Source organism: Neomonachus schauinslandi, chromosome 3, assembly GCF_002201575.2.
Source record: "Neomonachus schauinslandi chromosome 3, ASM220157v2, whole genome shotgun sequence".
NCBI classification, from domain to species: domain Eukaryota; kingdom Metazoa; phylum Chordata; class Mammalia; order Carnivora; family Phocidae; genus Neomonachus; species Neomonachus schauinslandi.
In genome coordinates, this window is record NC_058405.1 from 160,437,059 (window position 1) to 160,460,373 (window position 23,315).

General features: G+C 34.1%; 1 protein-coding gene across 1 annotated transcript in view; it reads left to right on the forward strand.

The window, feature by feature from the left end:
• Nucleotides 1–23,315, forward strand: part of BMPR2 (bone morphogenetic protein receptor type 2) — a 195,292-nt gene that overhangs the window by 148,146 nt on the left and 23,831 nt on the right. Inside the window, exons 4-9 of the mRNA XM_044913697.1 lie at nucleotides 9,816–9,926; nucleotides 10,651–10,742; nucleotides 13,514–13,744; nucleotides 14,474–14,588; nucleotides 18,457–18,617; nucleotides 19,594–19,741. Of these exons, the coding sequence (XP_044769632.1) occupies nucleotides 9,816–9,926; nucleotides 10,651–10,742; nucleotides 13,514–13,744; nucleotides 14,474–14,588; nucleotides 18,457–18,617; nucleotides 19,594–19,741 (858 nt within the window). The remainder of the gene's footprint in view (nucleotides 1–9,815; nucleotides 9,927–10,650; nucleotides 10,743–13,513; nucleotides 13,745–14,473; nucleotides 14,589–18,456; nucleotides 18,618–19,593; nucleotides 19,742–23,315) is intronic.

The window sequence follows — 23,315 nt, forward strand, 5'->3', positions numbered from 1 at the left end:
TACAGTTGTAAATGGGATTGATTCCTTGATTTCTCTTTCTGTTGCTTCATTATTGGTGTATAGAAATGCCACAGGTTTCCATACATTGATTTTGTATCCTGCGACTTTACTGAATTCGTGTATCAGTTCGAGCAATTTTTTGGTAGTCTTTTGGGTTTTCTACATAGAGTATCATGTTGTCTGCAAATAGTGAAAGTTTGACTTATTGCTTGCCAGTTTGGATGCCTTTTATTTATTTTTGTTTTCTGATTGCTGAGACTAGGACTTAAGCACTACGTTAAATAACAATGGTGAGAGTGGACATCCCTGTCTTATTCCCAACCATAGAGGAAAAACTCTCAGTTTTTCCCCATTGAGGATTATATTAACTGTGGGTCTTTCATATATGTATCCTTTCTGATGTTGAGATATGTTCTGTCTGTTCCTACTTTGTTGAGTTGTTGTTTTTTTTTTTTAAGATTTATTTATTTTAGAAAGAGAGAGTGCAAGCAGGGGGAGGGGTAGAGGAAGAAGGAGAGAATCTCAAGCAGACTCCCTGCTGACTGCAGAGCACCATACAGGACTCGATCCCATGACCCGCAGATCATGATCTGAGCCAAAATCAAGAGTAGAATGCCTAACTGACTGAGCCAGCCAGGAGCCCCTTGTTGAGGGCTTTTATCAAGAATGGGTGCTGGGAGCCCGTGGGTAGCTCAGTCAGATAAGCAGCCTACTCATGATTTCAGATCAGGTCATAATCTCAGGGTCTTGGGATCCAGCTCTGTGTAGGGCTCCACTCTCGGCATGGATTCTGCTTCTCTCCATTTTCCTCTGCCCCTCCCCCGCTCTGTCTCTTTCCCTCTCTCTCAAATAAATAAATAAATCTTAAAAAAAAAATAATGGATGCTGTACTTTGTCAAATGCTTTTTCTGCATCTACTGAGAGGGTCATATGGTTCTTATCCTTTCTTTTAATGTGGTATATCACATTGATTGATTTGTGAATATTGAACCACTCTTGCAGCCTAGAAATAAATCCCAGTTGATCATGGTGAATGATTCTTTTAATGTACTTTTGGATTTGATTTGCTAGTATTTTGTTGAGAATTTTTGCATCCATGGTGATCAAGGATATTGGCCTGTAATTCTCTTTTTATTGTAGTCCTTGGTTTTGAAAACAGTGTAATGCTGGCATGGTAGAATGAGTTTGGAAGTTTTCCTTCCACTTCTATTTTTTGGAACAATTTGAGAAGAATAGGTATTAACTCTTCATTAAATGTTTGGTAGAATTCCCCTGGGAAGCCATCTATGTATGTTCTTATGAAGCATGTTTGAATCATACCTCTACAACTTTTGTTTATGGTTCAAGTATCATTTTTAAGACTGGGTATAGCTTTTCTCTTCTTTTTAGTGATTTAAAGTTTCCTTTTGGTAGAAGAGCATATAATAACTGCAAAATATATTGAATTCAACTGTAGAATAAGATGGCTTTTTTGTTTAGATTGCTGGACTCTGTTTATGGGTGCTATCCATAAAGAATTTGATCCCATTATTTATTTTAAAGATAGTGTCATGCTCGTTAATTTTACTGAATAAAATATGAAGAAAAGGGAAGAGAAGGGAAAATTGTGTATTTTGGATGTCGGTCATTGTTTTGTAATCTGGAGATGTCATTAACAAAGCCATTGACTTAGATAATGCTGAACAGGGTGCTATTTGAATAGGAATACACCTATGAGGAACATTCCTTGATTTACAAAGCATTTATTCCTTTTGGAAATCTGTTTGCAGTATTCTTGTTGGCTTCATGATCAGCCCCAAGCTTCTGCTCATAAACAGCATCCCAGACCTTTTGGTTTCATATCAAGCTGATCTATCTGCCTCATGGTTTTTCAACAGCCCACAATTACACAAAACCATTTAAGTGTACCTAAGAACACCTTTTTTTTTTTTTGTTAAGATTTTATTTATTTACTTGAGAGAGAGTGAGAGAGAGAGAGAGAATGCGCATGAGCCAGGGGAGGGGCAGAGAAGCAGACTCCTCACTGAGCAGGGAGCCCGTTGCGGGGCTCTATCCCTGGACCCTGGGATCACAACCTGAGCCAAAGGCAGATGCTCAACCGACTGAGCCACCCAGATGTCCAAGAACATCTTTTAAGTGGTTTTGTCTCCCTCCCCTTATTTACTTCTGTAGTTCATTCTAAAGAAATCATTTGATTATCTTATGTTGATGATTTTCTGCTTAGAAAAAAATAGTGCATATTAATTGTAGAAAAATTAGAAAATACATTTATAAAAATTGCTCAAAACCTTTAACATTTTAGTGCATTTCCTTTTAATCTTTTTCTGTGCATAAGTATTTTATAGTAAAACATATCATATAAAACATAGTTTAGCATAAAGTGTCGTTAAACCCAGGTCAAGAAAGAGAACATCCCAGATGACCCCTGTGTTGTATCTCTTCTTAATCACAACTCATATTTCCTTCTTAAGGATAGCTATTTTTCTGACTCTTATGATAATCATTTCCTCACTTTTCTGTATAGCTTCTCTATTTTCTGATATATGCCCAAGTTTAGTGTAGTTTAATTGTTCCAGTTTTTGAACTTTATATCAGTTAAATCATAGCATCTTCTTTGGTGTCTTGATTCTTCACACAATATGATATTTTAAAAATTTGTGCTATTGAGTGAAGCTGTAGTTCTTATGGCATTTTTTGTTTTTTGTCTTTTTAAAAATAAAATGAATGCAAATCACTTCCATTGCTGTGTAGTATTCTATTGTGTGGCTATACCACAATTTATTTTTCCAACCTCTTGTTGATAAATATTTGGGTTGTTTCTAATTTTTGTATACTATGAATAATTCAGTTATGAACATTCTTTTTTTTTTTTTTTAAAGATTTTATTTATTTATTTGACAGAGAGAGACACAGCGAGAGAGGGAACACAAGCAGGGGGAGTGGGAGAGGGAGAAGCAGGCTTTCCGCTGAGCAGGGAGCCCGATGCGGGGCTCGATCCCAGGACCCTGAGACCATGACCTGAGCCGAAGGCAGACGCTTAACGACTGAGCCACCCAGGCGCCCCAGTTATGAACATTCTTGAACATATGTCCTGATTCACATGTGCATGAAATTCTTCAAAGTATATAACTAGGAGTAGAATTGCTTAGTCATTGTATATGTGTATTTTCAGCTCTAGTAAATAACGTTAAACTGTTTCCAAATAAGTTGTGCCAATTTCGTCTACAAGCAAAAGTATATGAAAGTTCTCTTTGTCCACACTTTTGCTCATCGTAGTTTTTCATGGGGCTTAAAAAAGGGATTAAAAATATAAGACATCACAACTAAATAATTGGTAGGGTTGGAAAAATACTCCAGTGCCTTTCTGCTGCCCAGAAAACAGATGGGCAAGAGCAAATTGTCTAAAATAAGATCATAGAAATAAACACAAAGATATCACTAATTATCTTTAATGTAAATGGATTAAGCACTCCAGTTAAAAGACAAAGATAATTGGATTAAGATTTTTAAAACATGAGCATACGCATGCAAAAGAATGGAGTTGACCACCTATCTCATACCATATACAAAAATTAACTCAAAATGGATCGGTAACCTAAATATGAAAAGCTAAAACCATAAAACTTTTAGAAAAAAAACATGGGGTATATCTTCATAACCTTGGATTTAGTAGTGAATTCTTACATATAACACCAAAATTCAAGCAACAAAAGAAAAAATGGATAAATTGGATATCATCAAAATTAAAAGCTTTTGTTCCTTAAAACACATTATCAAGAAAGTGAAAAGATAGCCTACATGCTACAACATGGATGAACCTTGAAAACATGCTAGCTAAATGAAATAAACCAGACACAAAAGAACAAATATTATATGATTCCACTTATATGAAATATCACGAGTAGGCAAATTCATAGAGACAGAAAGTAGATTTGAGGTCCAGGGCCTGGGAGAAGGGGAGAATAGGGAGTTATTTTTTAATAGTTACAGAGTTTCTCATGGAGTGATAAAAATGTTTTGAAAACAGGTAGTGATAATGATTGCACAGTGTTGTAAATGTAATTGATGCCACTCCCTTGTACAATTATGAGTGGTTAAAAAGGCAAGTTTTATGTCTTATATATTTATCACTATTTCTAAAAATTAGTAATGTAATATTCCAAAAACCGTTGAATTATATACTTTATTTTTTTATTTAATTTTTATTTTTTATTTTTTAGAGGGGGGAGGGAGAAGGGTGTGGCGGAAAGAGAGGGAGAATCAAGAGAATCTTAAGCAGGCTCCACACCCCCCACAGAGCCTGACGTGAGTCTTGATCTTACAACCCTGAGATCACGACCTGAACCAAAATCGACCAGACGCTTGCCCGACTGAGCCACCCAGGCACCCTGAATTATACACTTTAAATTAATGAATTGTATGCTATGTGAATTACATGTCAACAAAAATTTTTTTTCTTTTTTAAAGATTTTATTTATTTGACAGAGAGATAGGAGAGAGAGCACAAGTAGGCAGAGCAGCAGGCAGAGGGAGAGGGAGAAGCAGGCTCTCCACTGAGCAGGGAGCCCGATGCGGGGCTCGATCCCAGGACCCTGGGATCATGATCTGAGCCGAAGGCAGATGCTTAACAACTGAGCCACCCAGGCACCCCAACAAAATTTTTTTTAAAAAAGACTAATAATCCTACTACTGTTTGGTTTATTTATAAGAGATACATCTAAAACATAAGGATACAGAAAGGTAAACAATAAATTGATGGGGAAAATATGCAAATATTAGCTATATTAGTATCAGATTAAATGGACTTTAAGGTGTCAAACATTACCAGAGACAAAGAGGGTCACATTATAATGACAGATATTCATTTTAACAGGAAGATAGAACAATTTAAAATTTGTATACAGCTAGTAATATAGCTTTGAAATAAAAAATGGACACAACTAAAGGAATAAATTCTTAATTGTAATGGAAGATTTTAACACAACTTCCTAGTAATTGATAAGCAGTCAAAAATTTAGTAAATAGAAGATTTGCCCTACTCAGTGAACAGATAGAAGTTCACAAGCTTACTTTATTTTATTTATTTATTTTTAAAGATTTATTTATTTATTTTTTTGACAGAGAGACACAGTGAGAGAGGGAACACAAGCAGGAGGAGTGGGAGAAGCAGGCTTCCCACGGAGCTTTTTTTTCACCAGCTTTTTTTAAAGGCAATGAAGTATAAACAACAGAAATTGGGGTCTTAAAGGATTCTTAATGATATAGGACAGTGTTAATTGAAAAGAACCAGACCACCAAGTTGGATAGTAATTCCAATCTTGTTTAAAGTATTATATGTAGATTGGAAAAATACTTTATCTTTGATTTTAAACACTTTGACTAGGATGTACATCAGTAAGATTTTCTTTGCAGTTATCCCTGCTTGGGGTTCACTGATCTTAAATCTATGGGTGGATGTCTTTCATCAGTTTTGGAAAAGTCTTGTGCATTGTCTCTTTGAGTGTTTCTTCTACACTATTTCCTGTCTCTCCTTCTGCTGTGATTCCAATTACATGTATATTAGGCCATTAGATATTGTCTTGTAGATACTGTAATTCTCTATTTTTTCCTCTCTTTTTCTCTTTGTGATATAGTGTGGATAATTTCTGTTGATGTGTATTCAAATTTATTGATTCTTTTGTCATTGGTGTCTTTTCTGCTGATAATCACATCACAAGAATTCTTTAGGTCCCCTACCATACTTAATTTCTAACATTTCCATTTGGCTTTTCTCTAATTTCTCTCTCTCATTTGACATTTTCTATCTATTCATTCATGTGTCCACTTTTTCCACTACTATTTTTTTAAGAATTTTTATCTATTTATTAGAGCATGTGAGCTGGGGGCAGGAGCAGAGGGAGAGGATGAAACAGACTCCCTGCTGAGGAGGGACCCATGTAAAAATGCAACCTTTCTAATTTGAAAATAGCAAAACTTTGTATCTTTTTAAAAGAGATTTTCTGTATTTGAAAGAGACAGAGAGCATGCAAGTCAGGGGGAAGGGCAGAGGGAGAGGGAGAAGCAGGCTCTCCCTGAGTAGGGAGCCTGATGCAGGGCTCAATCCCATGACCCTGGGATCGTGACCTGAGCCAACTGACTGAGCAGGTCGGTTAAGTTAAGCAGGTTTTGGTGCCCCAAACTTTGTTTCATAGGACGTGTGAATTTTTTTGATCCAGTTAAAGATCTGCCTCACAATATGAAAAATATAAGTGTATTTTGTCTGTTCACATTGGTGGTAAAATTTGGGGCAATTTTTTTTTAAATGCTAACTGGATGAAATTGTGTTTAATTCTATATCTTATCTTTTTTTAAAAAAAAATAATAAAGCTTAGTGATTTCCTAAGCTTCCACCTTAGGAAACTAGAAAAAGAGGAGCAAATTAAATCCAAAATAAGCAGAATAAAAGTTAGATCAGAAGCAATTAAATTGAGGGACGCCTGGGTGGCTCAGTCGGTTAAGCATCTGCCTTCAGCTCAGGTCACAATTCCAGGGTCCTGGGATCGAGTCCCACATCGGGCTCCTTGCCCAGGAGGGAGACTGCTTCTCCCTCTGCCTGCCGTTACCCCTGCTTGTGCTCGCTGTCTCTCTCTCTGACAAATAAATAAAATCTTTTTTTTAAAAGAAGCGATTAAATTGAAAAGAGGAAATTAATAGAGAAAAAGAAATAAAACCAAAAGCTGTTTTTTTTAAAAAAGATCAATAAAATTGATAAATATCTAACCAAGCAATCAAGAAAAAAGAAATGTTACTAATCAGAAATGAAAGAAAAGTCATCACTACAGATTACGTGAGTATTAAAAGGGTAATAAAAGGGTATTATGAACAACTCTATGCCCACAAGTTTCGTAACCAATTCTTAGAAGTACACACATCTACTAAAACTCACACAGGGAGAAGTGCACAATCTGAAGAGGCATTATCTATTAGAGAAATTTAATCAATAATTAATAACCTTCTAAAATAGAAAGCACCAGGCTCAGGTGGTTTACTATTGAATTCTAGCAAACATCTAAAAAAGAAATGATACCAGTTCTCTAAATTGCTTTCAGAAAATAGAATGCTGTGAGGCCAGCATTACCTTCATCCCAAGACAATGGAAGGATGAGCCATACTAGGATGAAATATTGGCAAAACATATATCAAAGATTTGTATCCAAAATATACCAAGAACTGTTAACAGAAAAACTAACAGCCCAATTGAAAAGTGGGTGAAGGAGTTGAACAGATACCTCACCAAAGAAGATAGACAGATGATGGATAAGCATATGAAAGCATGCTCAATATCATATGTCACTAGAGTATTGCAAATTAAAACAGCAATGAGATATGTTTTAAAAAACCCATTAGGATGGCTAAAATCCAAAACACTGACAACACCTAATACTAGCAAGGATGTGGAGCAACAGGAGCTCCCTTTCATTGCTGGTAGGAATGCAAAATGGTACAGCCAATTTGGAAGACAGTTTGATGGTTTCTTATAAAGCTGAGCATAGGCTTACCATATAGCCCAACAATTCTGCTCCGTGGTATTTACCCAAGTTAGAGTTGAAAACTTATGTCTACACAAAAATCTGTATACAAATGTTTATAGCAACTTTATTCATGCTGTCAAAATTGGAAGAAACCAAGGTGTCTTTCAGTAGGTGAGTGGATAAATGCCGGTACATCCATGCCATGGAATATCATTTGCTGATAAAAAGCAATGAACTATTCAGTCATGAAAAGACATGGGGACCTTATATGCATATTGTTGAGTGAAAGAAGCTAGTCTGAAAAGGCTACATAGTGTATTATTTCAACTATATGACATTCTGGAAAAGGCAAAACTATAGACACAGTAAAAATATTGGTTGCCAGACCGTGGGAGGTGGAGTTGGGGAATGAATAGGTAGAGCACAGGACACTTTTAGGTTAGCAAAACTATTCTGTATGATACTGTAATGGTGAATACATGGCATTATGCATCTGTTAAAACCCATAGAACTATACAACACAAAGAGTGAAAGCTAATATAAACTATGGACTTTAGTTAATATATCAATAATGGTTCATCAGTTATAACAAATATAGTACTCTGTATCAGTCTGCTCTAACAGCTATAGGGGAGGAAAAATATTTTTTCTTCTACCCTTCTAGGTTCTTGGCTGAGAGTGTCATGTCCCTTATACCCCCATAATAAAAAGACAGTGTAACAGGAGAAAAACAGGTTTAATAACATATACACTTCCTGCATACATGGGAGATGCCCAGGAAAACTGAGTAATTCCCTGAAATGGCCCAAGTCACCACCCCAAATACTATCTCCAGCTAAGCCAAAAGAAGGGGGGTAGAGAGGAGGTTAAAGTAAGACCAGTTATGGTAGGTTTCTAGGAAAAGCACAGTAAACAAGTGTATGTTTGCTGTGCAGATTGAAGTCCATGTCTTCTCTATTGATAAATGTTGCTAGAGTTGTAGTCATTCTCCTCTTCCTAGTACAGAGAGGGAGACACCTTACAAATGGAGATTTTCCTTATAAATGTAAATGTTACAAAAAAAGAAGCTCTACTTGTTTTTCAGAGCTTCTTCTTTGTCTGGTGTTTCTTAAAAATAACCAGCTCAAGATAGTCATGACAAAGAGGCTTATTTTGGGGTGCTGTATTCTGCTACCCTTCACAGCTACAACAAAATAGAATCGACTGTGTGGCTTAAACAACAGAAATTTATTTTCTCATAATCCTAGAGGCTGGAAGTCCAAGATTAGGGTGCCAGCATGGTTGGGTTGGGTTGGGTGGGGAACTCTCTTCCTGGCTTGCAGATGGCTGCCTTCTCACTGTTTCCTCACATAGTAGAGACAGAGAGAAAGCAAGCCCTCTGACAGCTCTTCCTATAAAGGCACTAATCCTATCATGAAGTCCCCACTCCCGCGGCCTCATCTAAAAAACCTCATCCCAAAGGACCCATCTCCGAAAATCATCACATTGTGAGTTAATGCTTCAACATATGAATTTTAAGTGATCACAGTTCAGTCCATAGTACATTTTGTTTATTCATTCACCAGTTTATGAACATTCATGTTGTTTCCACTTTGGGTTATTGTAATTAGTGGTGCCATGAAAATTCCTGTAGAAGTGTTTGTTTGAACACTTGTTTTCAATTCTTTGGGGTATATGCCTAGGAGTGGAATTGCTAGGTCTTATGGTAATTCTGTGTTTAATGTTTTGAGGAACTTCCAGAATGTTTTCTATTGCATTTAATTATAATTCAAATTATAATTTTTCAATTGTAGCCATCCTAGTGTATGTGACTTGATATCTCATGGTAAAATGAGTTTTTATATGTAGCTTTCTTCCTATAACTTATTTTGTATGTTAGAAGTAGGTACAATTATCATTATGTTGAAGTCTTTTAAAATCCAATAAATGTACTGCAGAAAAGTCAAATAATTTGCTAAATACCACTGAGAGAGTGGTATTGAATCAAGATTTAAAACCAAATGTAGTTCCAAAGACTGTTCTCTTAAATATTCTATAATTCTACCAATGCTGTTCCATGATATAGTTGATATTTCAATAATAAGTACAACCAACAGGCGTTTCAGGGTTGTAAATCTATATAAGATCATTTGTATGATTAAAAATATATAATTTGCAATTATCACAGATTTATTATTAATTTTTCTTTAATTTCCTTTGATGCAAAAACATTGCTGATTGGACTATATATTGATACAGCCTTTCTGTCAGTATTTAACAAAATACTGAAAAAAGATGACTGTTTTTACATTTGTTTTATTTTAGGTCCACCTCATTCATTTAACCGAGATGAGACAATAATCATTGCTTTGGCATCAGTCTCTGTATTAGCTGTTTTGATAGTTGCCTTATGCTTCGGATACAGGATGCTGACAGGTAAAAATATTACCTTTTTTTATTGTTTATTAAATATACCATTTAATCGGAATCAGTTTTCTCCTTTTTAAAAATCTCTGTGCTCCCATCCTTCTCTCTTAACAAACTTTTTTCCTAGTTTTTATGAAAAGTTTCAAAAATATCCAAAATACCTCTCACCCAGCTTCAATGATTATCATATCTATATATCATCCATAGCCCTGCTCACCACATCCTTCTGTGGTAGTGGGTTATTTTGGAGTAAATCACATTATATCATTTATCTGTAAAAAAACTTTTAGTATTATCTCTGAAATATAAGGACTTAAAATATATATAACCACAATACCATTTTCACATCTAAAAAAATAAATAAATAATTCTTTAATATCATCAACTGTCCAGTCAGTTCTACTGAACTTTAGGTTTGATGAGCTTTTTAGGAAATCAGTACCCATTCATTTGAATAACTTTAATAAAACCTTTAATGTTTCTGCAATATTTTAAACAAGGTCTGTTGTTGGAACTGTCTCCCAAAATTCAGCTTTAATATTATTATTCATCATTCATCTTCATTTATAGATGATTCTTGGTTTAGTAAATAGTTTTACTCTTGGTGACATTGGGCATAAATCTTGCTGCCTACCCTATAGTAGCTCTTCTTTTTAACTTAAATATAATACAAAGTGTAATAAAGATCTTCATTTTAAGAGAACCATACATTAGTAACGTCTTATTCTTATAGGAGACCGTAAACAAGGTCTTCACAGTATGAACATGATGGAGGCAGCAGCATCAGAACCCTCTCTTGACCTAGATAATCTGAAACTGTTGGAGGTAAGATTGCTCTTAGATATTACGGGCTGTCCTTTCTGCTGTCATAGTATATCTGAGACAGTAACTTTATTCACTCACTACATCATTCATCCATTTATTCCACTAACATTTATTAACTATCAGTTTGGTGCCAAGGCCTATTCTAAGCACTGAGAACATAGGTGAACAGTCCAGATAGTCCCCTTGAGGCTTATATTCTTTTTTTTTTTTTTAGATTTATTTATTTATTTGAGAAAGAGAGAGAGCAGAGGGAGGGGCAGAGGGAAAGGAGAGAAAGAATCTCTAGCAGACTCTCGCTGAGCGCAGAGCCCCATGCACTGTGGGGCTCCATCCCTGGACCCTGAGATTATGACCTAAGCAGAAATCAAGAGTCAGCCAGCCGCTTAACTGACTGAGCCACCCAGGCTCCCCTTGAGGTTTATATTCTAATGGGAAAAGAGTCTACAAACAGGTTAAACAAATAAATGTATATTATTTCTGGTAGTAGTAGTAAGTGCTATAGAGAAAAGTGAAGCAGATAAGAAGAAAAATATGGAAATGGAGTTAGTAAAGAGGATATATTTAGAAAGGAGATGATCTTTGAGTACATACTGCAACAATATGGGAATAAAGACATGAAATTCTGAGAAGAATGTGCTTTCAAGCAATCCATAGTATATGCCTAATGAGTATTTCTTGTCTGTGCATATATTTTGTATTTTTATAGGTACATACAACTGTTATATATTATGTTGAATTTAATTTTCATTTGGTAATATCTCAGAACCTATGTTAAAGTCTTACCATGATGAATATTTTTATGATCTTTACTAGAATAAGTAAACTATGATCCCCAAACTAGAGACTGTTAAATAGTAAATATGGTAGATTTGATTATATAAAATATTTTAGGAACCTTCTGTTTAGGAGAAAAATACAATACACAAAGTTAAAAGATTCAAAAAAGCATTTCAGCACATGAAAAGGAATTGTTCAAGAGCTGGTATAAATCAATAGAAGAAACAATCCATAAAAAATGGACAAAAAACATGAAGTGCCAATTCACAAAGGAATTAAATGTAGCTTTTAAACGTGCAATAAGATGTCCAATTTACTAAATTGAAAAAAATACTAATTAAAACCTTAGGACTGAGTAAAACACTCCCAAACATTGCTGATTTAACTATATATTGATACAACCTTTCTAAAGGGCATTTTATCTGTGAAATTTTAACCTAGAAATAGTGAGTGAAATAAAATGAAAATCTTTAAGTAAATGATGGTGAAATCCTTAACCTGTTCAGTAAAGTGAAAGAAATCTCCATAAGCCAAAAATGAAGAGAATGGGTTGCATTTTGCTGATTTTATTTTTTTATTGGTCCTGGATATTAAGAATGTTATATTGTGGATACCCTGTGTTCTGTTAGGCTTATCTAAAGTGTGTTTGTTTCCATTGTTTGTTTTAATAGGCAGTTAACTTGGTTGAATATGCTGCCAACTCATCTCTTAGGCAGAAGCTCAAATCTCAGTGCAGTTGTTTCATCTTTAGCTAAAATTGGTCTCATGTATTCATTGGGTTTCCCCCTCTGTCACTCTCTTTTGTGGGATTCTCCCCTCACTTTCCAGAATCTGTGGTTGCCCTTAATTCTGTCCTCTGGTTCCTAGGGCCAGAAAGATTATGGATTTTCTATTACAGTTCTAGCTCCACTGCAGAGTGTTCATTTCAGCCTGCTCTCAGGCTAAAAGCTATAAAAATGGGTAGTAAAGAGGATATATTTAGAAAGGAGATGATCTCCTGAATAATTTATCACTTCATTTATCTTGACATCTTGCTTTTCCTGAATACAGAATTGACCAGTGTTATTGCCTTTGTCAGCAATTTGATGCACTTATTCTAGTGCTTTAGCACATTAACAATTTGGACTGTGTTTCCTTACTCTTAAATATTATTATAATTCATTTAAAGAGCTGGCTTGGCACAGAATTTAAAATACCATCCTAATCCTCCTTTTCAAGACTTGCATGATTTAGCAAGGTTTCAAGTCAAACATTGGCTGAAAAGAATGATTGCCATCAAATAAGAGTTGTATTTAATGTAGATGTTACTCTCAATATTACCTAATATTATCATTTAAACTAGTTAACCTTTTTTTAAAACTAAGTATATACATATATGCTATTGCAAAAACATAAGTATATTTGATTTTTAAAATATTGGAAATACGCTATATTATTTCAAAATGATATGGAACTGTGTTCCATAGTTCACCCTATGGCATTCCTTTCTAAGTGTTGACTCCCAGAATCTACTTCCTTTTGTTCATTCTGTAGCACTTTTAGATTTCTTTTTAAAATTTTGTTCAGGGGCTCCTGGGTGGCTCAGTCGGTTAAGCGTCTGCCTTCAGCTCAGGTCATGATCCCGGGGTCCTGGGATTGAGCCCCATGTTGGGCTCCCTGCTCGGCATGGAATCTGCTGGTCCTTCTCCTTCTGCCCCTCCCTCCACCCGTGCTCCTATTCTCTCTCTCAAATAAATAAAATCTTTTTAAAAAATTAAAATTAAATGAAATTTTGTTCAGAGTTCATAGTTGTTATCTGTGGGAGGGCTGGGTCTGGTAGGAGCTTCCTGAGCCATATGAGATATGGAATTTATTAGTTTCTTGACAATGGAGTAATTTAAACTATAAGCAATAGAGAGCTGTGGTCTACATTTGGATTTATACTTTTCTAGAAAATTTGATTTTTCAGTTGTGATATGAATTAATATCTTGCTTTCTTCAAAACAAATTTACAGCTGATTGGCCGGGGTCGATATGGAGCAGTATATAAAGGTTCCTTAGATGAGCGTCCAGTTGCTGTAAAAGTTTTTTCCTTTGCAAACCGTCAGAATTTTATCAATGAGAAGAACATTTACAGAGTGCCTTTGATGGAACATGACAACATTGCTCGCTTTATAGTAGGAGATGAGAGAGTTACTGCAGATGGACGCATGGAGTATTTGCTTGTGATGGAGTATTATCCCAATGTAAGTTCTTTATAAAAATTAAAGTGACATTTACACTAGCTGTCAATCAGATTTTTAGGACTGCTTGTTCTGTAAAGCATTGGTGGTTTGCAACTCGTTATTAATGGTCTGCAGTGAGATAAGGATCTCACATCAGAATGTGAATCAACTAAGTCACCAGTTAACTGTTTAGTTCATCTGTCTGTCTGTCTGTCTCTTTCTCCCTCTCAGCAAGACTTTCTTGATGAAGGAAACAGTGTTTTGATTGACATTCATTCTGGTGCAAGCTTCTTATCCCTGTCTGGTTATAAATAGTTTGTAAATGAGCACCTTGAGTAACACTGACACATACATATTTATGAAAGTTTCTGTTTTGTACTTGTAAAACAAAAAAATAGAATTCGTATTTATACTGGTAAGAGATACATTATGAAGAAAGAGTCTAAAAGACTATTTCTTCTATCTTAATTTGATAGATCAATGGAGCATTTAATATGAAATAATCATTTATATTTTTTAATATTGGAGAAATTAAAATTAATAATGTTTAAATTATCCTGTTCATCCTCTCCTCCCCTCTCTACTCACAGAAATGTCTCTTTTGAGATTTTGAAGTGTCATAGTTCATTAGATCTTCATGGAATCCTAACCTCCTTAAATACTTTATAAGGCTGCTGCTAATTTACTTCCTCATGTACAAGTATATTAATTCCATTTTTTTGGTATGTGTTTATTTTTTCCTTTATATAGGGATCTCTGTGCAAGTATTTGAGTCTCCATACAAGTGATTGGGTCAGCTCTTGCCGTCTGGCTCATTCTGTGACTAGGGGACTGGCTTATCTTCATACAGAATTGCCACGAGGAGGTAAGACAATGAATACAAGATGAATGACACCCATATGGGATCAAAATTCACAAAGGGAAATTTTATTCATATCTTCAAACTAAGAGTATATTTTATTTAATAGCAGATTTATTATTAACCAATTGTTTGAAAGATCTGGCATGATGAAATGGATTTGAAATGTAATAAGAATATGAAAAAGAACTTAAAGACTCTAGAGAGGTCATGGATCTCATTGAGATTTTTATTAAAGCTCTGAACACCTTCTCTGTAAAGATACATGTATGGTACACTTTTAAGAATGTTCTTTTGATTTTAGTGGTTCACAGACCCTTTAAAGTCCATCTGTGGACTTAGGTTAAAAACCTCTTAGCTAGGCTGTACTACATTTCCTTGCATTTATTTGCTTATTTAAATGAAATACAGTGCATTGCCAATTCTTTACTTTTAACATCATATGAATCTTTATTCTGTGGTTGGTTGGTCTTAAGTATAAAACCTATGTGTATCTTTTTATAATTCAGTGTTTCTCTTAGCTAGAATTAGTTTGGTCAAATCTGTCAGGGGAAAATAATAACAGAATTTAGAGAGAGATGGTCTAAGATTGGTTTGGTAGCACCATGGTATTATTGGAGCCTTATTATTATCTCCTCCATCATTCTTTATGTATGGCTTACATTTTCAAAGTCACCTCATTGTCCATCATGCTGTATATCTGCTAATCAGTATACTTTATTTTCCAGAACTTGGTTCACACTTAACTACCACACTTATCTGCAAGAGATAACTGAAAATATAGTTGTTGTTGTTGTTGTTATTGTTGTTGTTTTTAAGCTGGATGTGTTGCTGTCTCATAATATTGGATTCTGTTACCGAATAGAAAGAGGGTAATGCATGGTGGGGATTTCATAACTTTGTGGTTGTGTTCTTTGCCATAACTACAGTTTTCTTTAGCATCTATGTGCATTTTTGCTAGTTGTTCAAAGAATCTCTTTAATACTTTTACTTTCTTACTTTGTTTCAAAATACACCTCACATCACAGGCTGGTCTAAATTAGCTTTGCTTCAAAAGTCAGTCCTGTGCTTTCTCAAGCTTTCATCCCTTGTGGGATTTTCTTGTCATACTATAGCCCAGAATATTGTTTTTCCAGTTTCTCTGACCTCTGTAGATAAGAGAATCGTTAATATATCAATTTCTTAGATCTTTGTTCCATTGTGTAATAGCATGGATCATCTTTTCTAGCTGCTGATTCATATATAAATAATTTCTCCTGAATAATTTATCACTTCATTTATCTTGACATCTTGCTTTTCCTGAATACAGAATTGACCAGTTGTTATTGCCTATGTCAGCAATTTGATGCACTTATTCTAGTGCTTTAGCACATTAACAATTTGGACTGTGTTTCCTTACTCTTAAATATTATTATAATTCATTTAAAGAGCTGGCTTGGCACAGAATTTAAAATACCATCCTAATCCTCCTTTTCAAGACTTGCATGATTTAGCAAGGTTTCAAGTCAAACATTGGCTGAAAAGAATGATTGCCATCAAATAAGAGTTGTATTTAATGTAGATGTTACTCTCAATATTACCTAATATTATCATTTAAACTAGTTAACCTTTTTTTTAAAACTAAGTATATACATATATGCTATTGCAAAAACATAAGTATATTTGATTTTTAAAATATTGGAAATACGCTATATTATTTCAAAACATTTAAAGTGTTATTTCACTTTTTTTTCAGAGAATCCTATTTTTCCCAGTATCTTTAGATGTAACTTCGCTGTTTGGCATAGAAATTTTATAGTAAGGAATAATACTATTATTATTTATTCAGCTGTTTTTTGCTTCAGAATAAATAAGGATGAGTTGAGCCTGTTTATTTATTTGTAATTGTCTTTCTTAATGAATTTTTTTCTGAGAATGTCAGTGAAACTTGGTACCATACTCCCCCCAGAAAAATCTAACAAAGATCACTCAAATATAAACAGAAGGTTACTATTAACTACGTACATCCTTCCAGATCCTTTGTGTGTGTGTGTGTGTGTGTGTAAACATCCACAGAGAAACTATTTTTTGTTCAGGTTTTATTTTTTAATAATTGAAATAATATTATGTCCTGCCTAGTACAGTGCTGCTGCCCAGGGCAAAATCATTGTATGTTTTGCTCCTTTCTCTTTACCCCCTACCCCCAAATAAGAAGGATTAAAAGGTATACTGAGGAGAACTTTAAAGGGAAAAATCTCTCAAAGGGCAGTCTGTAGTTCTACCTCTTGAATTGGTGATAAATCCTAATCTTACTTCCTTTCTTCTTTCTCTTCTCTCCCTTACCTCTTTTGCTCCCCTGCTCCATTTCTTTCTTTTTTTTTTTTCCTTCATTATATAGAAGACAGTACTACCCTGTTTTCCTCTCTGGCTGTCTCACCCACTCGTTCGTTGCCCATTCCCCCCATTATTTGCCTGGTTTCCTTAAGTATGAGATCTTTTAGTTTAAGTATTGATTTGGGATTAATATACAAATATTTTCCAAATATAGAAACATTTTTAATCTCTATAAATTTCTTATATAAATATCACCTCAAGATTGTACCATATATACTAGTATTGTGGTTTTATGCAGAATAAGAAATACAGCTCTTTTAGGGGTTGAGCGAACCATGTTAGTACAAGCTTTAGAAAGCTGGACCATGAACTGAAAGGTGAGAAAATGAGCAGGAAAGATCAATGGTAACTACCATTTTTTAGATCAATGGTAACTTCTATTTTTTCCTCCAGTTGTTCTGTGTGCTCTGTTTTTTTGTTTTTGTTTTTAATATGAAAGGAATCATTATCCTCTTTTTAGTTTCATTGCTGGTAAAATTGCAGTCTAATTTTCATTAATGAGAGTAATGACTAAATGCTGAGTCTATTTGTGCCTAAGGATAAATACTCAATAAACTTATCATTGACTTTGTTCTGATTGCTCCGTTTCTTTGTATACCTAGAGAGTTATTTTAAATTTCAGAAATTATGGTATAGAATTTTTTTTCAATTCAAGAGCTATAGTTTTGCTAATAATATTTATATAAGGTTTCCTTATAGAGAGGAAAAAATATATTATGCTTTTCATGAGGCAGCTTAGGTTAGATACATTCTTTCAGTCAGCAAGCATTTATTGTGTGCCAACCCTTTTGAATCCAGGTAAAACATACTCTCTTTCTGCCTTCATGGAGCATATAGTCTAGTGATAATAGAATGAGTATAATAGTGCTTTGCTTCTCTGTAAAATCAGAAAATAGGTTTTCCTATCTTGCTGAGAGATAGCAGCTCCTCTACTCATTCACCAAGTCCGTTGTAAAATTATTCCTAGTTTGATTTGAAGAACTGAGGTGGGCTTAGAGACAGGGCTAAACCTGAGGGCAGAACTGGGATGTTCCATCATAGGTTTGATCTGTTAAGTCATAGGACATATGTATACAGATTTTGGAGCCATCTCAGTTTTTCACTGATCCTTATTTTAGACAAGCTGACTTTTTTTATTTTTTATACTAAATATTTCTTTCTGTATTGCCTCCTTTTGCTACCCTAGAAATGAAGGGAAAAAAAAAAAACAAGTGTGTGTTAAAATTAGAAGCAATAACATGTTGGCTGTTAGATTTCAGCTAATTATTTAAAGCTTAATTATACATGCAACAGTAGTTTATGTTATAAAATACAGTGAAAATAGTTAACGATTGTGAGTGGAAAACTTTGCTTTCTTGTTTCCTTTTTTGTTATTAGAAAATTAATGGGCAGAAAAATAATACAGTCATCTATATTTATGTAGTCCCTATTACCTGCATGCTTACTTTATGTCCAAGAGTGCTATTTAAACATTAATAAATATTTGAAATTATCTAAACAGATCATTATAAACCTGCAATTTCCCATCGAGATTTAAACAGCAGAAATGTCCTGGTGAAAAATGATGGAACCTGTGTTATTAGTGACTTTGGATTGTCCATGAGGCTGACTGGAAATAGACTGGTACGCCCAGGGGAAGAAGATAATGCAGCCATAAGTGAGGTGAGTATATACAAAAGGTATCACTCTGACATACCAGGAGAACATAATGAATTGCATTAAAAAAATCAACACAGGACAATTATCCTTATATGCTACCAATGTAGCATATTAAGAATTACAAAATTAAAAAATATAAAAGACCTTACATGAAGTTTATCAGTTCTTTATGGAAATCACTGCCATACCATTCTTTATGGAAATCACTGCCACACCAACTCATTTTTGACAAGCATTGGGAGGAAGTGTGTAGGAACTGACTTTTGAAACAAGAGTAAAATTGCCAAGTTTGAGATAGGACAGTCACCTTCTGATAATCACTATTAAAATGTGAAACACGTCCTTCCTAACCTTTTTCTCTGCATCCATACATATGTCTCTCTCTCTCTCTCTGTGTGTGTATGTGTGTGTATGTGTGTGTGTATATATATATATATTTATTTATTTTTTAATTTTTTAGGGGCTTGCCTCAGTGGCTCATTCGGTTCAAGGTCTGACTCTTGATTTTGGCTCAGGTCATGATCTCATGATTGTGAGATTGACCCTCACCTTGGGCTCTGTGGTCAACATGGAGTCTGCTTGAGATTTTCTGTCTTCCTTTCCCTCTCCCGCTCTCTTTCTCTTAAATAAATAAATAAAATCTTTAACATTAAAAAAAAAATTTTTTTTAATATTAAATGGTGTATATTGTTGTATAGTTTTCTCATTGTGTCTTAGAAATGTTTCTGCATTGACATACATAGGATGGTCTAGCTCATTCTTTTTGATTGATGAATAGTATTCAATAGGGTGAACTTACCACAGTTTAATTATTCAAGAAGGGCATTTTATAGATAAAAAATTTGGTATAGAAAGTTTCAGTAACATGCTTAGGGTCAAATAACATATCATTGACATGAAATTTATGTATAACTTCTGGTCTCATATATGCCTTTCAGAATATGCTATATTCTGTTTCTGAAAAATATCACTCTAATAGGTTGGCACAATCAGATATATGGCACCAGAAGTTCTAGAAGGAGCTGTGAACCTGAGGGACTGTGAATCAGCTTTGAAACAAGTGGACATGTACGCACTTGGGCTCATTTATTGGGAGATATTTATGAGATGTACAGACCTCTTCCCAGGTAAGAGAATTGCTATCAAAAATTGATATATGTTTTGAAGTGAAGCAGTAATATCTTCTTTTTCTATCTATATTAAATAAGTCAACTTTTGTGTGTTTTTACTTTCATTTAAACCTTTAGTTCATTGCCATCTAGTGTTCAAAAACATTATTAGCAGAAGGATGTCAATCAGGAAAAACTTTTTAAAAGGACTCCAAGTTTTGCATCTGAGTGCAGTTTAATTAATTGCTCATAATAGCTTATCTGTGTTTAGTTTGGTCTCTGATTGCTTTAACGGTCATCGTTGTCCTTATGCATCCTCTGAACATTTGATAAGCTACACTTAAAATATTTCCTCAATTGACCCAAGTAAGAAATTAGAAACAATGAATTAACCATTAGAACACTTTTTTTCTTTCTTTTTCCTTTATTTTTTTCATTCTCCGTTCTTGACTTCCTGCTTTCCTTCCTTTCTTTCAAGGAAAGAACACTCATATAATATGAATGTTTGTTTGAGGCTTACTTGAATTAGCCAAATGAGTTTATAGTTTTTTTTTGTTAGGATTATATTCCTGTCATTATTGTCCTATAAAAACTTAAACTATCAATATGTGCATTGCATTCTTCTAGATGATGTACAAAATGATTTGATATATATGGCTTCTACCTTATAGGAATAACACCTTTAAAAGCATAGAAAAAGGAAAAACAGTCAGTTGAATCAGCATTAGACAAATTATGAAATGGAACTATTAAATAAAAACAAAGATTAGTGGTAGGGTTGAATTTTTTTGCTTTAGAAACAGTAAGCATTTAACAGTAGTTATAATTCTAAAATAAAATAAGTTAATTACTTAGATTGACTATAGGTCAATCAGTTATTATTTAGAAGTATATTTCCTAGTTAATTGTAAGTACAAAGTACTCAAGGTATTTTTCTGGACATAGAATTGCAGTAGTATCACACATATTATTGGAACTTTTGAAACTTTTAATTTCTATTATTGGAATTTTGGCCAGAGATTTTTTTTAATATATCCCAATCCAGAATTTTATTTTTTAGAAACATGTCTGACTAAAATAATTCTTATTACCAGCATTAGTATACTGCCATCAGCAACATTTTTTTGGACAACTACTGCATTCAAAGAATAACTATTGCTTTTGGTCTGATAAATAACAAAGAGCAGTATCAAGTGTTTGAAAAAGGAAAAGCAGGGTGCCTGGGTGGCACAGTTGGTATATCTCCAAATGCAGTATAATTCTTGGTTTTGGCTCAGGTCGTGATCTCAGAGTCCTGAGATTGAGCCCCACATGGGGCTTAATGCTCAGCGTGGAGTCTACTTGAAGATTCTCTCCCTCTGCCCCTCCCCCATGCTCTCTCTCTCTCTCTCTCTCTCTCTCAAATCTTAAAAAAGAAGAAAAAAGGGAAAGGCAATTCAATCTTATTTGTAGATTATTTTAGCAGATGTATAGGATAAATTGAGATAGAAAGAATTAGAGGCAGTTTAAAAAGGGAAAAGACAGGTGCCTGGCTGACTCAATCAATAGAGCATGTGACTCTTGACCTCTGGGTTGGGGCCATGAGTTCGAGCCCCATTTTGGGGGTGGAGATTACTTAAAAAAAAAAAATAGTTAAAAAAAATAGGAAAAAGAAATAAGGTGTTACTATTTAATGGATACATAGTTTCTGTCTGGGAAGATGTAAAAAGTTCTAGAGATGGGTAGTAGTGATGGTTGCACAACATTATTAATGCACTTATTGCCACAGGACTGACTATATGCTTAAAAATTGTTAAAATGGTAAATTTTGTGTATATTTAACCACAATGAAAATAAAAATAAAGGAGAAAAACAAGAGTTGCAGTAAGAGATCCTATAATCTTGGATATGGAAATTGGCAAGAAGAGGCACATGTAAGAAAATATAGAGGAGAAATCTGTGGTTCTACTTAGCTATTAGAAGAAAATCTAAGGAATTGAGAAATATTCAGAGATCAAAGAAATAGGGTGGCAGCCAGGAACTTAGGAAAAAATATTTATTATATTGGAAAGATGAATTAATTATGGAGACTTTTGGATGGGGTATTGAGGGACAACTGAAGAAATTTTTTAAAAAATCTTTTTTTAATTATCTATCCATAGATGGTAAATGGGAACTTATGAGTGAATGCTCTCTCCTAAGAGAACAAATTAAGAGTGCAAAAAATTGGGGAATAAAGACTGCATATTGGGGGACCTCCCTGTACCAGTAGGTTAGTTAAGAAGACCATTGGTCAGAAAAATAGTGAGAAAACTAAGAAATCATAGTATCTGGAAGTCGATGTTAGAAAATGTTAAGAACCCAGATTGATAGCAGTAGATGTAATATGAAGTCAAAAGGAAATAGAACTGAGGAATGATCTTTGAATTTGAATTGGAGGAGGTTATTAGTATTCTTAGAAGAGATTCTGTGGAATAGAGAAGACAGAAATATTACAGAGTATGGGAAGGAAAAGTATTAAGACAGCACAGGAAGAAGATTTAGGGTACTCTTAAAAATTTTAACAATGAAATGGGGGGAGAAGTTGAATAAAAAGGTTCCCATAAACATATTAATAAACATAGCATGTTATAATGATACAATTCTTGGAAAACATTTCTTCAAACTTGTATATCTCCAAATGCAGTACATGCTTTATTATTAAATGTAGACATTACGTTATGTAGACTGACTCTCTGTAAAATATTTGCAGAATAAATGAATTAGGTGTCTATTACAAAAAATTGAAATGCTGCAATATTCATATAAAGGAGGAATATGGAAGGAAGAAAGAAAATAGGAAAGCAAGAGAAAGAAAAAGAAAAAAGAGAACAAGCGTAATTTAAGAAGGGAACTAGAAAGTTCCTAACTGCTTAGAGACATAATTCACAAATAGCAAATGAGGTTTGAAGCAGGGAATGGTATCTGATATTCTTAGACATTTTATCTATTTTGGACAGTTTGAAAGAAAGTAGGATTATAAAACTTCCCTTGAGCAATCCAATGATAATAAAGTTTTAAGGAAATCCAGTTAAGACTAATAGAATTCATGATGATGATATCATTAACATTAATCTTTGTGTCCCTAATGCCTAATACTAAGTGCTAAACAAGTATCTATTGAAAAATTAGATTTAGAGCCATGAAAATTTATTAGAAAATTGACAGTTCTTAATGTCATTTCATTCACAAAATAAGATTGTACATTAGTTTTATTTAGCAGGTTTTCTAATTATGTTTTAGACCTGATTAAAACAAATAAGTAAAATTGTGAATTTTTAATTATCCTGAACCAGTATTCGAAAAAAAAAAACTAATAAATAGCACTTGGAAGATATCTATATGTGTTGTGTTTATGTCTCAGAGACAGGTAAGATATACTAGATACTAAATAATCTTACAGTTCACAGATATTATGGGTTGAGGTTTTATCAAATGAGGTTTCATGAATGAAAGTGATACACTAACTAGCAGGTTTTATCAAATGAGGTTTCATGAATGAAAGTGATACACTAACTAGCAGGATTGAATCTTTCAATTTTGTCTTTCAAGTTTAATATTGATGGCGATTGTC